This window comes from Gopherus evgoodei, chromosome 1, assembly GCF_007399415.2.
Source record: "Gopherus evgoodei ecotype Sinaloan lineage chromosome 1, rGopEvg1_v1.p, whole genome shotgun sequence".
In the NCBI taxonomy this organism is placed as follows: Eukaryota; Metazoa; Chordata; order Testudines; family Testudinidae; genus Gopherus; species Gopherus evgoodei.
The window spans coordinates 110,136,882-110,151,687 of NC_044322.1; the positions used below are offsets into that span (position 1 = coordinate 110,136,882).

At 44.6% G+C, this 14,806-nt stretch overlaps 1 protein-coding gene across 2 annotated transcripts in view; it reads left to right on the top strand.

Annotated features, from left to right (window-relative positions):
• Positions 1-2,677: 2,677 nt before the first annotated feature.
• Positions 2,678-14,806, top strand: part of F10 (coagulation factor X) — a 53,434-nt gene continuing 41,305 nt past the window's right edge. For both annotated transcript variants that reach the window (XM_030568891.1, XM_030568882.1), the window contains exons 1-3: positions 2,678-2,811; positions 6,901-7,061; positions 9,694-9,718. In XM_030568891.1, coding sequence (XP_030424751.1) covers positions 2,742-2,811; positions 6,901-7,061; positions 9,694-9,718 — 256 coding nt within the window. In that variant the 5' untranslated portion in view covers positions 2,678-2,741. The remainder of the gene's footprint in view (positions 2,812-6,900; positions 7,062-9,693; positions 9,719-14,806) is intronic.

Here is a 14,806-nt window from a genome sequence, read left to right on the forward strand (position 1 = left end):
AAGGCAACATAATATATTAAGGAAGAAAGGTAGATATAATAGATCTGAATTTTAGAAAATAATTTACTCTCCAAATTAATTCAAATCAGTCTGAATAGCGGTACTGTCACAAGGACTGGCTGAAGAACAGTAAATTAATGATACATGGTAATTCACTGAGATGGGAAGACATTTAGGGGGGTTCTGCAGAGATCCATACCATGTTGGGTCTCGTTTTATTTAGCATATTCATTAATGATACAGTATATGGATCACATTCAAAACAGCAGATGCCGTTAAATTGGGAAGAGCAGAAAATTCCAGTAAGGACAAAGATATAATGTAAAGGGACCTAGAGAGATTTTTAAAAATGGAAGAAAATAATGAAGGAAGATCCAGCTTGGAAAAATGAAAACTAATACATCTAGGGGAAAAGATAATCCAGATCACAGATATTTAGTGGTGGATGAGAAATCTGGAAAGTAATAATGCAGAACAGGCCTATAGTGACCAGCAAAGAAAGCACAACTTTGCAATGAGGCAATTAATAAAAACAACAATCCAGTTCATTTTGAGATTCTAGAGACAGGACATCTTGGAGCAGAGCGTTAATAGTTCCTCTATGTAGGGCTCCATTGTGAATGTGATGTTAACTTCTGGCCTGCTCATTTACAGAAAGATACTGACAAACTGGAGAGTATTCAGAAAACAAGCAGAATGACAAGGGGGCTAGATGGACGGCTTTACAAAGGACGTTTTAACTACAATTCTAATATGTAAAAGCAGCAAAGAATCCTGTGGCACCTTATAGACTAACAGACGTTTTGGAGCATGAGCTTTCGTGGGTGAATACCCACTTCCTCAGATGCATGACATGCATCTGAGGAAGTGGGTATTCACCCACGAAAGCTCATGCTCCAAAACGTCTGTTAGTCTATAAGGTGCCACAGGATTCTTTGCTGCTTTTACAGATCCAGACTAACACGGCTACCCTCTGATACTTGAATTCTAATATGTGTATCTTGGCTAAATAAATGATTGAGGCAGAGTGTGAAAGTGGGCTCCCAAGGTATCAAAGGTATGAACTCAAAGGAAGCAATTGTTTAATTGGGTGCTACCTAGGTGCAATGGGATGAAACTATCAAAAGGAAGATTGAGGCAAAATATCCTGACAAATTTCCTGACAGTGGGATTTGTTCAATTGAGATATAGTCCCCAAAGCATGTAGTGAAAACCCCATCCCTTGTGATATTTAAAGCTTGTCTGGACAGAAGTCTAGAAAATAAGTGAGGAAGTATAAGAAACAATCCTGCACAGCCAAGAGTAGGGATTTCCTTGAGGACCAACAAACTCTGGGGCATCTATAGCACTTCCACTCCTGATGCTGGAGAACAGAAGGAAGGGCTCAGCTTCAAAAGATCTTTTTCTGGACTGGGGGATGGGGCAACAGGTATACCTGCTTCTCCTCTGGCCTCAAATACTGAAGTTGTTGAAAACAGGTCAGCTGGGTCCAGTTCTTCACCCTGAAGATGTTGGAAGAGAAGGGTGTAGAAAGCAACTGAAAACTACTAAAGGTAACTGGGTGGACACCTCAGGGTCTGATTCAGGAGGGGGTCAATTTCTAGACTCCACAGGAGTCAGGGAATTACTGAGCTCTTCAACCTTCCTCCCCACTGGACCAAGAGAAGGGAGGGGGCACTCTTATCTCCTGCCAAATGGGAGTGTTGGACCCAATGGAGGCAAACCTAGCTCTGCACACCTCTTGCAGCTAGCACAGATGAGAACAGTGGCCTATTAAACAAAGCCATCTAATCATGAATATTAGCTGTAAATATTCAGCCTTATTCAGATAGTCAAATATGGCCTATATTGTTGCCATCCCAGTCATTTTTATTCAGTTTGCTTACTAGTAGATTCCTTTCCATCTCTAGGCTATAAATAGCCTAGCTATAAAAGCTTTGTCTTCTTATACTGAAAAATTACAAAGCACCCGATGAGATTTATTTCAAAATTATTTAGCTTTTATTACACATAGAAAAGGTTTCCAATAAGTTTTCTGATTAAAATAGACAGCTTCTAAAAACTCATCTACTCCAGCATCCCCAGCTCTTCTTCTGCATAACTCTCTCCAAAGCATATAATTAAGCAGACGTGCAGATTAGAGAATCAGTTGCAACAGCGTTTCTTCTTCAGTTTGTACTCAGACCTCATCTAACCAATAGAAATGCAACAGCTCACATGGATCCTAGGCTTTTGTGCACGTACTTTGGAATAATTAACATGTTAATTAGTGAATGAGCAGCCTGCAACGCACACTGTTAAGACCCTGCAGGACATGTTTTCAATTTAGATTCAAAATGCAACATTTCCTAGAAAAGTGCTTCAGGGGAGGACTTCCTTCCCTTTGGTGTTCCTTGCATGGAAATCTATAGGTGATTATTCCCAAAATACAGTCAGCTTCCTGCTTCCTGTATGTCAGGGCCAGAGGTAAGCAGAAGAACATTTTATTTTTCCTGGGGTTAGGGCTCCAGATTTCTCTAATTCAGTTCTGTCTCTGACATTGCCAAGAAAGGCCCAATCATCCAATCAGCATGTTGAGTTGGACAATCCACGTCCAAAGATGCATAAACACTATTTGTTGTGATAAGAAGTACAGCACAGTAAAGCACATAACAGGAAGTCTGGTACTGATTAACCCTTGGTCAGTGACAGCCCTGCAGTGTGGGGTGAGAGAGAGAAAACTGTTTCTACAGAGGAGTGTCATGGCTGGCCAGTTTCTCCTCATACTGCTTTCCACTTCCCTAGCAGGTCTCCTGCAAGCTGAAGGAAATGGTAAGAGAATCTTTACTTTTTTCCTGTGAGGCTGGTTTGGGGTTTTACGTGAGGAATGAGCTCTTATGTGGCAGGACAGGAGCAGAGTAAGCCAAGGGGAGCCCCTCCTATGCTTGAGTGTCTCAGACATCTTAATTTTTCAGGTATCTAAAAGGATGTCATAAGGAGGAGGGAGAAAACTTGTTCACCTTAGCCTATAAGGATAGAACAAGAAGCAATGGGGTTAAGCTGCAGCAAGGGAAGTTTAGGTTGGACATTAGGAAAAAGTTCCTAACTGTTAGGGTGGTTTAACACTGGAATAAATTGCCTAGAGAGGTTGTGGAATTTCCATCTCTGGAGATATTTAAGAGTTAGGTTAGATAAATGTCTATCAGGGATGGTCTAGACAGTATTTGGTCCTGCCATGAGGGCAGGGGACTGGACTCGATGACCTCTCGAGGTCCCTTCCAGTCCTAGAATCTATGAATCTATGTTGGCGTTTCATACATGCAGTGTGTGTGTGATCAGTTTCAGCGCCATGTACTGTCACTGTGAACTGGTTTGCCTAGAGTTTTAATGTCATGTCCATACTTTCAGTTTTCCCAGTCAAGGTGTGGGGCAGATAAGGGTGAGGCAGGGGCAGGACCTGGAAATACAGCCCTGTCTGGGGTGAAGAGAAAAAAGAGAGGAAATGTCTCTTCCCACAGAGATGAGGGAGGCAGAAAACAACCACTCCCATCTTGGAGAAAAACTACCCTTCAACCCAGTAGCTAGTGGGGGGTGGGGAGGGTAGCCTCCTTCCACCCAGCAGCCTTAAGGAGGGGGAATGGAGACATAAAAGGGAAGGGGAAAATTCCCTCCAGTCCAGGAGAGGGGGAGATGCATGGGGGAGTGGAGAAAGGAAACCAACAAGAAATGAAGAATGCAGCTCCAGTCAATAGCAAGAGACGTCTCTACCCTACCCCCCGACCTCCCCCACTTCTTCAAAGCCTGTGAAAAGGAATCTGAAGAGAGACAGATAAGCTTGTGAGAGAACACTACAGGGAAAAGAGAGACAAAAATCAAAATTGAGTTGGGGTGGGGAGGAAAAGAAATAAAGATCTGTATAAGAGTGGGGGAGAGGGGAGAGCAAGAAGAGACAGACATTTTAGGGTTTACTGTTTACTGTTATTGATATTTTAATTTTAAAAGGGCTAGTGTCAAACTGCTTATGCCCCCAAAGCTACAGTACCATCTTGTGCGGAATGTACATCCTCTGCACTTCCTGGGAATGAGATGCCAGATAGGTGGATAGTTTCCTAAATCAAATGAGGCCAGAGGGAGCTAGCGTGGGACTCCAGAAGCCTGGGCTTCAATTCCCTGCTCAGTCACAGGCTCCCTGTGTGACTTTGTGTAAGTCAGTCATTCTATGCCATAGTTCCCCATCTGTAAAATAGCACTGCCCTCCCGCACAGGGCTCTTGTGAGGATAAATACATTAAAGACTGGAAGTGTTCAGTTCCTATGGAAAGGGGGCCATCCTGGGGACCTTAAATAGACCAGAAGGTTTGCTTTTCCTTTATCCATTCTTTAAGTCCTCAGTGCTATTGTGTTTGGCTTGTTTGCGACTGCAGTACTGCTTAAAACAAACTGCCACTCAGTAGTTCCTAAGTACAAAATCATCCTCCAAGGATTCTGTCTTGGAGCGATTTCTTTGCCAGCCTGTTTAGATCCCCCAAAAACCCTCTTTGCATGTTTCCCAACTGTTCTGCTTTACCAGGCAAACATCCTACAGCTCGCTATGTTCTGAGGCAGGAATATTTATGAAAGCAAGAGACCAGCCTCACAGAAAGAACAGGCTGGGTCATAAACACTCCATTCCTAGCTGTAATAATCGGCACGGCAGCATTTAGAGATTAAAACCACACTATTACATTGCTGCCTCCTGTCACTTCCTCAGAACTACAGAGCAGGAAAACGAATTTAAGGATAAGCAAGATAATAAGTGAACTGTGAGCTGTAAATCATTTAGCCAGACACTCGCAGCTACATTTACAAAGAGTTAGACCTCATTCTGGCTGTAGGTCCATTGAAATCAATGGGAATCCATGCAGCAGTAAGTACTACCCTATGTGAGTAACACTGGCAGAATCTGGCCCCCTGAAAACAAAACACCAACTGTCTCAAATCTAATTAATAGAATCTTAGGCCTGGAAAGGCCCTAGAGAATTCATCTAGTCCAGCTCCCTGCACCCATGGCAGGTCTAAGTGCTGTCTAAATCATCCCTAACAGGTGTTTGTCTAACCTGCTCTTAAAAATCTCCAATGACGCAGATTCTACAACCTCCCTGGACAATTTATTTCAGTGATTAACCACCCTGACAGGAAGTTTTTCCTAATGTCCAATCTAAACGGCCCTTGCTGCAATGTGAGCCCATTGCTTCTTGTCCTATCCTGAGAGGTTAAGGAGAACAATTTTTCTTCCTCCTTGTAACAACCTTTTATTTCCCTTAGTGATCATTAAAGTGCATAGTTAATAAAAATCATCAATTAATTAATAGTAATCAAGTGTACAACAAAACAGACCAGGAACTGCATGTTCTGTGCCAAAGGAGGCCGCATGGTTCACTGGATACGGCATGAAGCTGTAAGACTTGGGTTCTAGCCCCAACTCTGCCACTGACCTGCGGTGTGAAAAACACTCTTTGAGTTCAGTATGTTTAGCAAACCCCACCAGCAGGTCAGCGTTTACAGCACAGTAACTGATGACGATTAGAATATTCAATATTTATCCCTGTATGGTGGGATTTTTGACTCTGGTATTCAGGGCCGACTCCAGGCCCCAGCGCGCCAAGCGCGTGCTTGGGGCAGCATGCCGTGGAAGGCGCTCTGCCGGTTGCCGAGAGGGCGGCAGGTGGCTCCAGTGGACCTCCCACAAGTGTGCCTGCGGAGGGTCCACTGGTGCCGCAACTCTGGTGGAACATCCGCAGGCACGCCTGCGGGAGGTCCACCGGAGCTGCAGGACCGGCGAGCGGCAGAGCGCTCCCCGCGGCCTGCCACCGTGCTTGGGGCGGCGAAATGGCTAGAGCCAGCCCTGCTGGTATTAATATAATATAATGATTTATGTGCATGTATCGCTGCCCTCTGCTGGAAGTAACAGCACTGTTCACGCATGCAAGTGGTTGAGATGGCCCTGCTAGAACTGCTTCTTCAATTTAATTCAATAGCAGCTGCCCTTTTAACCTATGGGGCAGCAGTTCTCAAATTTTTACCATCATGCTCTACTCTTATTAAAAGAAATGAGCTCAGGCCCCACCTGCACTAGACACAATATTCATATGTAGCCAGTGTTAGTTAAATACCAGAATGCAATTATAATCACCTTACCCTGACATGTTTAAATTAGATGGGGATATTACTGAGGGCAACCTGGGTTGTTACTGGGTCTGAAAGAAGAGCCTGGGGCAGCACAGGGGCATTTGGGAAGATGGGGTGGGATGGGAGCCTGGAGTCTTGGGGATTGTGTTAGCTGGGGGTGGGAGGGCGGCTCCTGGAACAGTCTTACCCTGCCTGACTTACCATTTCGTCCCTCCTGGAGTCCCTGTCCCATCCACCTCCTGGACAGCTTCTCCTGCTCACCAGCTTTCAGAACAAAGCAGATGGACATGGTCTTCCTGCCTGTCAGTGCCACATCAGCCCACAGCGGCCAGGAGGACTTGCTGTGTGGGGAAACCTGGCTGGGGCTGTGAAGCCCTGGCAGGTGTGGGAGAAACTTTATTTGGTGCTAGAGCAGGGTATCAAAAAGCAAAGCGTAAGCAGCAATTTGCATTTTCTTATTTTCAAGATTAAGTTAAGACAGAATTCCAGGGTCCATCCACATCCTGTCAAGGGAAAACTGTTTGAACAGGCTTTTTGGAGAGATACCGGGCTGTACCTTGCTGGCATAAGAAGTTGATAAATATGGGCCAGAATCTTTTATTCTGCTTGGGGTAATGGTGCCTTAAAATAGATTAGGGTTTGTTATTGGCGGGGAGTTGTTTTTTGTTTTTGTTTTTTTTTGACTGAACTTATTGAATCCTTTCTAAGGAGTTCTTTGGCATCAGTTTTAAAATGTCGCTTCCTTTCCATTTAGTGTTTTTACAGGAAGAAAATGCAAACAAGTTTTTGGGAAGAACAAAGCGTGCTAATTCCTTTTTGGAGGAGCTGAAGCAAGGGAATATTGAAAGAGAATGTTATGAGGAACGCTGCTCAAAAGAAGAAGCCAGAGAAGCCTTCGAAGACACACAGAAAACAGTAAGGACAAATCAACATGAAACAACTAGGCCTTCATTAGCCAAAGTGAAAGGCCCCTATGATCAGTAGTTACTTTTGAACATTTAAACCCACAGAGTGATTTCAAGCTCTTTCTGTTTTAAATATTAGAAGTAGGCAGACTGGAAAGTTTGGTTTTAGAACATCAGAGGAGCAGAGCGAAACATACAACATCTGAGAAGGCATCCAGTCCTAGTTCAGGTCTTGCCAGATCAGATCATGTTAAAGTTGCCTGTTTGCTTTTACCTGGCTCTGATCTGTTTAGTTTAGACAATGACCTACTTAAAGCATCTCTAACACTGTTAGTATAAAATACTTAAAGGACGGATTCTCAACCCCTCCTGAGCTCTCCATGTGTTCAGTGGAGCCCCTTTCTGCATTAAGAAGTACAGGCCAGACAGAATAGATGTTTTCACATGAGATTTGAAATGAGATGGAGAGAGTACAAGAAGGCTGATTGAGATGGCAACCACTGCTGAGGAGAAAGTTCTCGTAAGATATTAACCAAACTTATCTCAAGGTGCCTGGTACGTCTCAGATATTTAAGGGCTGGATTCGCTATTCCACATGGAACTTGTGTCTGCGGTGTAAGCTAAAGCTGCTGATGTGCAGCTCTAACTTACACTGAGGCTCGTCAGCTGAGGATCAGGGACCTTGTAGCAGGCTGGACTGGATGATCTGATGTCTTTTCACAAGCTCAAATTGAGGTAGTCGGTGCTAATGGCGGTTCTTGTCAGCCTGGCTTACTGACTGTACTGAATGATGACCTCCTTTCAGTGTCCTTATGTGATATTCTGATTCTCCTGCTGGCTTTCCACCTGTGCAAAAACAAAGCATCCCCTTAGGTCTTGGAGAGGGAGAGTGGGTGGGAAAGAGGCATGTCTGCCAGCTTTGAAGAGGTATGTTCCGGCTGCAGAAGCATCCTTCAGCATTGATAGCAGTAACAGTATGAAGGAGGGCCTTGAAGAATATACTTCTTTGAGCAGCAGGAAGGTTACCAACCAGGCTGGCCTTGAAGAGTCCATGTCCATGTCCCCTTCTCATCAGAGAGGAAGCTTATCCCGGTGCTAGTTATAGAGCCTATGTTCTGAGTCCCAGCCTTGCCGTGACTCTTGGTAGCAGGAAGAAGGCTGAGTCAGCCAGAGAAGAAATAAGAGGCCAGAAGTGGGGAAACCAGGAGTGAGAAAGGCATAGGAGCAGGAAAGAGATGTGGGATTTAAGGGGAGGGTTGGAGAGATGGGGATCAGAGAGGCTTCAGTGGATTGGGGTGACTAGAGAAGGGAACACAAAATGTTTGGAAGGCAAAGAGTGAAATTTGGTGGGGAGACATATTTTAAAAGGTGGATGAGGAATTGGGGGAGGAGCACAAAGAAACTAGAGGGAGGGAAGAGGTAAGATGGAATGGAAAGTGAGATAAAAATCAAGACAGCAGAGCCACACAGCCTGAAGTTTAGTAACTTGGATGTAACATTTATATTCCCACATTTTATACTGTATCCTTGGGAAAAAATAGAGAGACTGCTCTAAGCTATAGGGCATGGGAGGATTTTAAGGGAAGATTGTGGTTCGGTATTGTGGTATGGATTGTAAATAGAGTGTAGGGGATAATCTTCAGGCTGACTGTGACCTAAACATAGGTGGTTGTCACATTTTTCCCTGTAGTCTGAGCATTAGGGCCCTATTCTTCCACCACAGGATTCAAATAACTTCCATGAAGTCAAACAGGTTCATTTCTTATAACTATTCTTCTCCTAAGGCAACAAGGTCTATTAAAGCATTGTTAGGGTTGCACAAAATATTAGGAAGTGGACTAATTAAGAAATGTTAGCTCAGCTGTGGTGAACATCTACAAGAAGCAATATATATAAGCTATATATCTAACCAGGAAAACTGAAAGAAAAGAGGCCACAAGAGAGAAAGAGGGAAAAAAATAGCACTTTGCCTTCTTTCAGTGTTAACTTCATATAGGATCAAAGCTGATTGAGGCCTTGGTTACACTGGCACTTTACAGCGCTGCAACTTTCTCGCTCAGAGGTGTGAAAAAAACACCCCCCCGAGCGCTGCAAGATACAGCGCTGTAAAGCACCAGTGTAAACAGTGCCGCAGCGCTGGGAGCGCGGCTTCCAGCGCTGCAAGCTAAACCCCATGAGGATGTGGAGTATGTGCAGCGCTGGGAGAGCTCTCTCCCAGCGCTGGCGCTCCGACCACACTCACACTTCAAAGCGCTGCCGCGGCAGCGCTTAGAAGTTTCAAGTGTAGCCATACCCTGAGATACAAAACATAACCAGGGCCCTATTCTCCCACCATAGATTGCAGAGTTGCCAATTCTCCCTATAGCTGGTCAGTTTTTTTCTTCAAACCCCCTCTGGGATCAGGTTATTAGCTCAGTAGCTCAACTTTCACTGATACAAAAATGTCTAGACTTCATGGCTTTGTTTAAAGATGCAGTTAAAGTAGAACACTGCATTGCAAGGGCCTGTATTTACATCCAACTTAAGAAGTTCCACTTTAACTGTGTCTTTAAACAAAACTATCTTTAGTATATTTGTATGAAAGCTTCTGTGTTAGAGTTTGATTCACTAATCTCTGCCTATCTGTTGTTTTTCCCCATTAGGACGAGTTCTGGAATAAATATATAGGTAAGGAGTACTTTAAATTGTACTTTGTTCTTAAACCTCAGATAAAATATATTATAACATAATGGACACTGAGGCCTTGTCTACACTACAGGGAAAAGTCAATCTAAGCTACACAATTTGAGTTACGTGAATAGCGTAACTCAAGTCTATGTAGCTTAAATCTACTTACTGCGGGGTCCACACTATGCAACATCGAGGGGAGATGCTCTCCCATTGACTCCTCCAACTCTTCTCAATCAGGTGGAGTACAGGAGTTGATGGGCGAGCGATCTGCGGTGGATTTAGTGGGTCTTTACTAGACCCACTAAATCGACTGCCAATGCATCAATCTCCGCAGTGTCTATCCTTCGGTAAGTGTAGACAAGCCCTGAAAAATACAGTTATAAAAAAAATTGTTGGCTGATAAGTAAGCAACACTGCTGTGTGACCCCTAGAAGCTTCAGTTTGCAATGGTATTTGCATAGTGACCATTACTGATTTAGTAATGTATTAAACCGGGACTGTGGAGTCCAGTACACATGGATTTCACAGCAAATTGGCCTTTTTGCTTAGGTCTGGACTTCCAAGTTCGCCAAATTCAAACCTACAGGACACATCTCACACACACACACCACTCCCAAGCCCTGGGACAGCACTACTTACGCTTTCCTGATTTTAAAAGGAGCCCATTGGCTTCCTCCATCTGCTGCCACCTGCACCCTATCACTCCTCTCCTTTGTTAACTGAGTCAAACCTTCCCCTAACCAGTTCTGAGGGTCTGTTTTCCTGAGGTCAAAGAAGAACCTGGCCTTCCTCATCACTCCTAACTAGTATTTGACTGGCCTGGCCAGGTTTTTTTAATGGATTTGCCAGTTGCCAGAAAAATAATTTAATCTGCCAAGTTTTTTTTACTGGGTCTAAAGATTTACATTATTATCACAATACACTGGGATATCTAATGTTAGATTTCTGTGTCCAGCTAAAGATGCTGCAGTGTTCTCACTTGCACAGTTTAAGCAATAACAGATCAAAACTGTTGAAAATATGACAGCTGTCTGGCCACCAACACAGAAGCGCACTGCACGTGTGAGAGAGAGGGTTTGAGTCATGTGAGAGCAAGGAGACATGCAATGTGATCAGTTTTATCTATGTGTGTGCTCTCTAGATATTGTAAGTGACTGTAGAAGGGGGGGATTGTGCAGTTGCCTTGTGGTTGGGGTTGAGGCAGACTTCCCTGGAGGGGGGTTGCCTTTCTTTTGCATTTCAAAGGTGGTAACCCTAGCCCCAACACACACAGAACAGCACATATGTCTTCACTGCAGAGTTAGCCCAATCTAGCCTAGCCCAGCCCAGGTAGAGCATCCCCGGTGCAAAGCACCAACTATGACAGACTCATGTCCTGGGATGGGTTTCTGGTGGGATATTCCATGGTTCTTAATGTGCATTAAATGAGCTGCTCTATGAATTCATTCACAGGGTGACCACGCTCTTTCTCTCTGCCCCTCGCATGGAGCTGCTGTCTGGCAGTGACATGAGAACAATACTGTATGCAAATAACTTTCAAGCGGAGCTATTTATTAATACAGACAATTCTGAAAGGGAAAGCAAACAGCATGTGGCAGCAGGCACTTTTAACAAGAATGTCATTATGGAATTCACTGTGCAAACCACAATGTGATTCGTAGTGTATCAGGCTGACTTCTCTGCTCCTCTGGTTCTTTCCTGTCTGCTAGACATAAAAGTGTCATTTGGGGGACATTTCCCCAAATGATGGGGCTTACTGTTACCACAACGACTTAGATGTTGGCATAGAAAGTACACTTATTAAGTTTGCAGATGATACCAAACTGGGAGGGATTGCAACTGCTTTGGAGGACAGGGTCAAAATTCAAAATGATCTGGACAAATTGGAGAAATGATCTGAGGTAAACAGGATGAAGTTCAATAAAGACAAATGCAAAGTGCTCCACTTAGGAAGGAACAATCAGTTTCACACATACAGAATGGGAAGAGACTGTCTAGGAAGGAGTATGGCAGAAAGAGATCTAGGGGTCATAGTGGACCACAAGCTAAATATGAGTCAACAGTGTGATACTGTTGCAAAAAAAGCAAACGTGATTCTGGGATGCATTAACAGGTGTGTTGTAAACAAGACACGAGAAGTCATTCTTCCGCTCGTCTCTGCGCTGGTTAGGCCTCAACTGGAGTATTGTGTCCAGTTCTGGGCACCACATTTCAAGAAAGATGTGGAGAAATTGGAGAGGGTCCAGAGAAGAGCAACAAGAATGATTAAAGGTCTTGAGAACATGACCTATGAAGGAAGGCTGAAAGAATTGGGTTTGTTTAATTTGGAAAAGAGAAGACTGAGAGGGGACATGATAGCAGTTTTCAGGTATCTAAAAGGGTGTGTCATCAGGAGGAGGGGGAAAACTTGTTCACCTTAGCCTCCAATGATAGAACAAGAGGCAATGGGCTTAAACTGCAGCAAGGGAGATTTAGGTTGGACATTAGGAAAAAGTTCCTAACTGTCAGGGTGGTTGAACACTGGAATAAATTGCCTAGGGAGGTTGTGGAATCTCCATCTGTGGAGATATTTAAGAGTAGGTTAGATAAATGTCTATCAGGGATGGTCTAGGCGGTATTTGGTCCTGCCATGAGGGCAGGGGACTGGACTCGATGACCTCTCGAGGTCCCTTCCAGTCCTAGAGTCTATGAATCTTTGCCAGAAAGCCAGTGTCAGTTTCTAGCCCACTGGCAGTGCAGGAAGAGGATTTCTGGAACTGCATCTCAGTTCAAACACAGTGGAAATGCAGCAGAAATAGAGCTGACTAATGTAGGGTTAATATGCTGAGCCAGTGTAGGTGATTTACAGTGCAGAAAGAGGGTGGAAGGTAGAAGAGAAAGTACAGCCCAGGTAGAATTGTGAATGAGCTTGAAGGTCCAACAGCACCTGAGTTTGGTTAGCCTGCAATTCTCACTGCAAAGTAGGTGGATTGCCAGCCCAGGTTGAAGCAAAACCCAAGCTCAAGCCTATATACTCAGTCATGCCTGCCAGCGCAGGCCTAAAACACCTTCAGGACCAAGTTAGAGGTTTTTCTGCATAGACAGAATGAGGTTAGGGGCAACACCCAAGCTATAGCCCAGGCTAATTCTTCAGTGAAAATGTACCCTAAGAATGGGAAACAAGTTAGCTGTGGTTATGACCCCGTGACAGATAAGCTGGAGAATCAGCTGGTTTCCTGATTATCCTGTAAGGAGGCAGCCCAAAGAGAGGAAGACAGGGAATAATGGAGGAAGCCCAAGTTCAAAGAGGCACAGAGGGGAGGCAATTTAGTACCTGACCTTAGCTAAAGCACTGTAGCTATACCACACTACTCCCATGTTCTTGGTTGTCCTCGCCTCCCTGCTGCAGAGGTGTCAACTGTCACAATATTTAGTGTTTTTCTTTAAAAAAAACAGCTCCTGGAGTCATGTAATTAGGCAAGAATCTGTTATCATTTTTTTAAAAAACATTGTGGCTGTGGAGAAGAGTTTGAAAATGTGACCCTTAAAGGCTCAATGGCTGGAAGGCAAATAATAGGAACACCAAATTTATTATTCTTTTTTAAAATCTCATAAATTTTAACCCAAGCACATGATTTTGTAGTGACCTGACTCACAATTTTGATTGCTTGGGGACTGCAATACCACTGCAAGGTAAATACAAGGAAAATACCAGCAGAATAGGGGACGCTCCTGAGACATCTCTCCTGTTATCTGAAGATTTTGGGTGTCCTCTAAGATCTTTCAGGTTATCTGGCCTTCACAACCCTCAGCACAAATGTTGCACTCTCTAACAATGAAGTAATACTGAAGCCTTTTCTATAGTAGGCTGAGTTATGTTCCGCTATATGTGAGTAGAGCTGGTCAGGAGTTTCTAGCAGCCTTTTGTCAGAAAATACCAATTCTTGGAACCCAAAATGTTTTGCGGAAACTTATCGGTTTTGATGAACTTTCAATGAGCCACATGTTTGAACCATAGCTTACCTGGTGGACTGCTGGGGAACCCAGGGCTTTCAGGATCCTTGCCATGGAGTGCAAGCCTCGGAGCACCTGCTGTAACCTGGCTCAGCTCTGCATGAGGGAGCCTGGAAGCTCTAAGAGACTTGGCTTGAGCCAGGGTTCTCAGGGACTCCAGGCTTTCTGCTGGGGAGCCTGAAAACCTCAGAAGTCCAGGCTCTAGACAGGGGATCTCAATCTAGGTTCCTGAGTCTAAGTAGGGATCGTGGAAGGCCTGGGAGCCCCATATTATGCTGGGGTTCTCCAGGCTTCCAGACTCCATGCTACAGGGCTAGGAGCCTGAAAATCCTGGGACATGTTTCAGGAGCTGCAGTTCTGGGGCAGCCCTGACATATGGTTTATCTCTGGGCTGTTGGGCCCCAGGGCTTCCACACTTCTAGCCAGCTGGCTCCCTGGACTGCCCAACTCCTACAAGCCAGTGATCCAGCTGTCCTGACAGCTGGGCTGCCCATGGAGCCACCTGCCCTGAGACCCTGGAAACCCTGGGTGCCCAGCCTGGAGCAATCTGTGTGATGGGGTTGCATGGGAATTCTGTCAGTTTCACAACTGCTGTTCAGTGCTGGGCATCTGTCACACTGGCAATAATCATGTAAATTTCAGTCAGCAGCAGCCAGGGTCCGCACGGAGCATATTTCATGTCAATACACCATGTGGTGGTGTTTCCAACACGAAAATTTTAGGGAATTTCGAGTTTATGGGAAGTTTTGAACATTTTGGTTTTGTTCAGAACATGATCCATTACATACTAATGTCAAAGCAGCACAGAATGTATGTGTATGATGATAAGTCTAGTGCATGATATTAAACTGTATGTATACATGTCATTGTTTACTGCTGGTCTAGGACCCTCTTGGAAATACAGTATTAAATCTCACAGGATTATCTTGAGATAACATTTTAAATACAAATAACAAAAAGCAGGGGCGGCTCTAGGCATTTTGCCGCCCCAAGAATGGCAGGCAGGCTGCCTTTGGCAGCTTGCCTGCGGAAGGTCTGCTGGTCCAGCGGCTTTGGCGGACCTCCCGCAGGCATGCGTGTGGGAGGTCCACC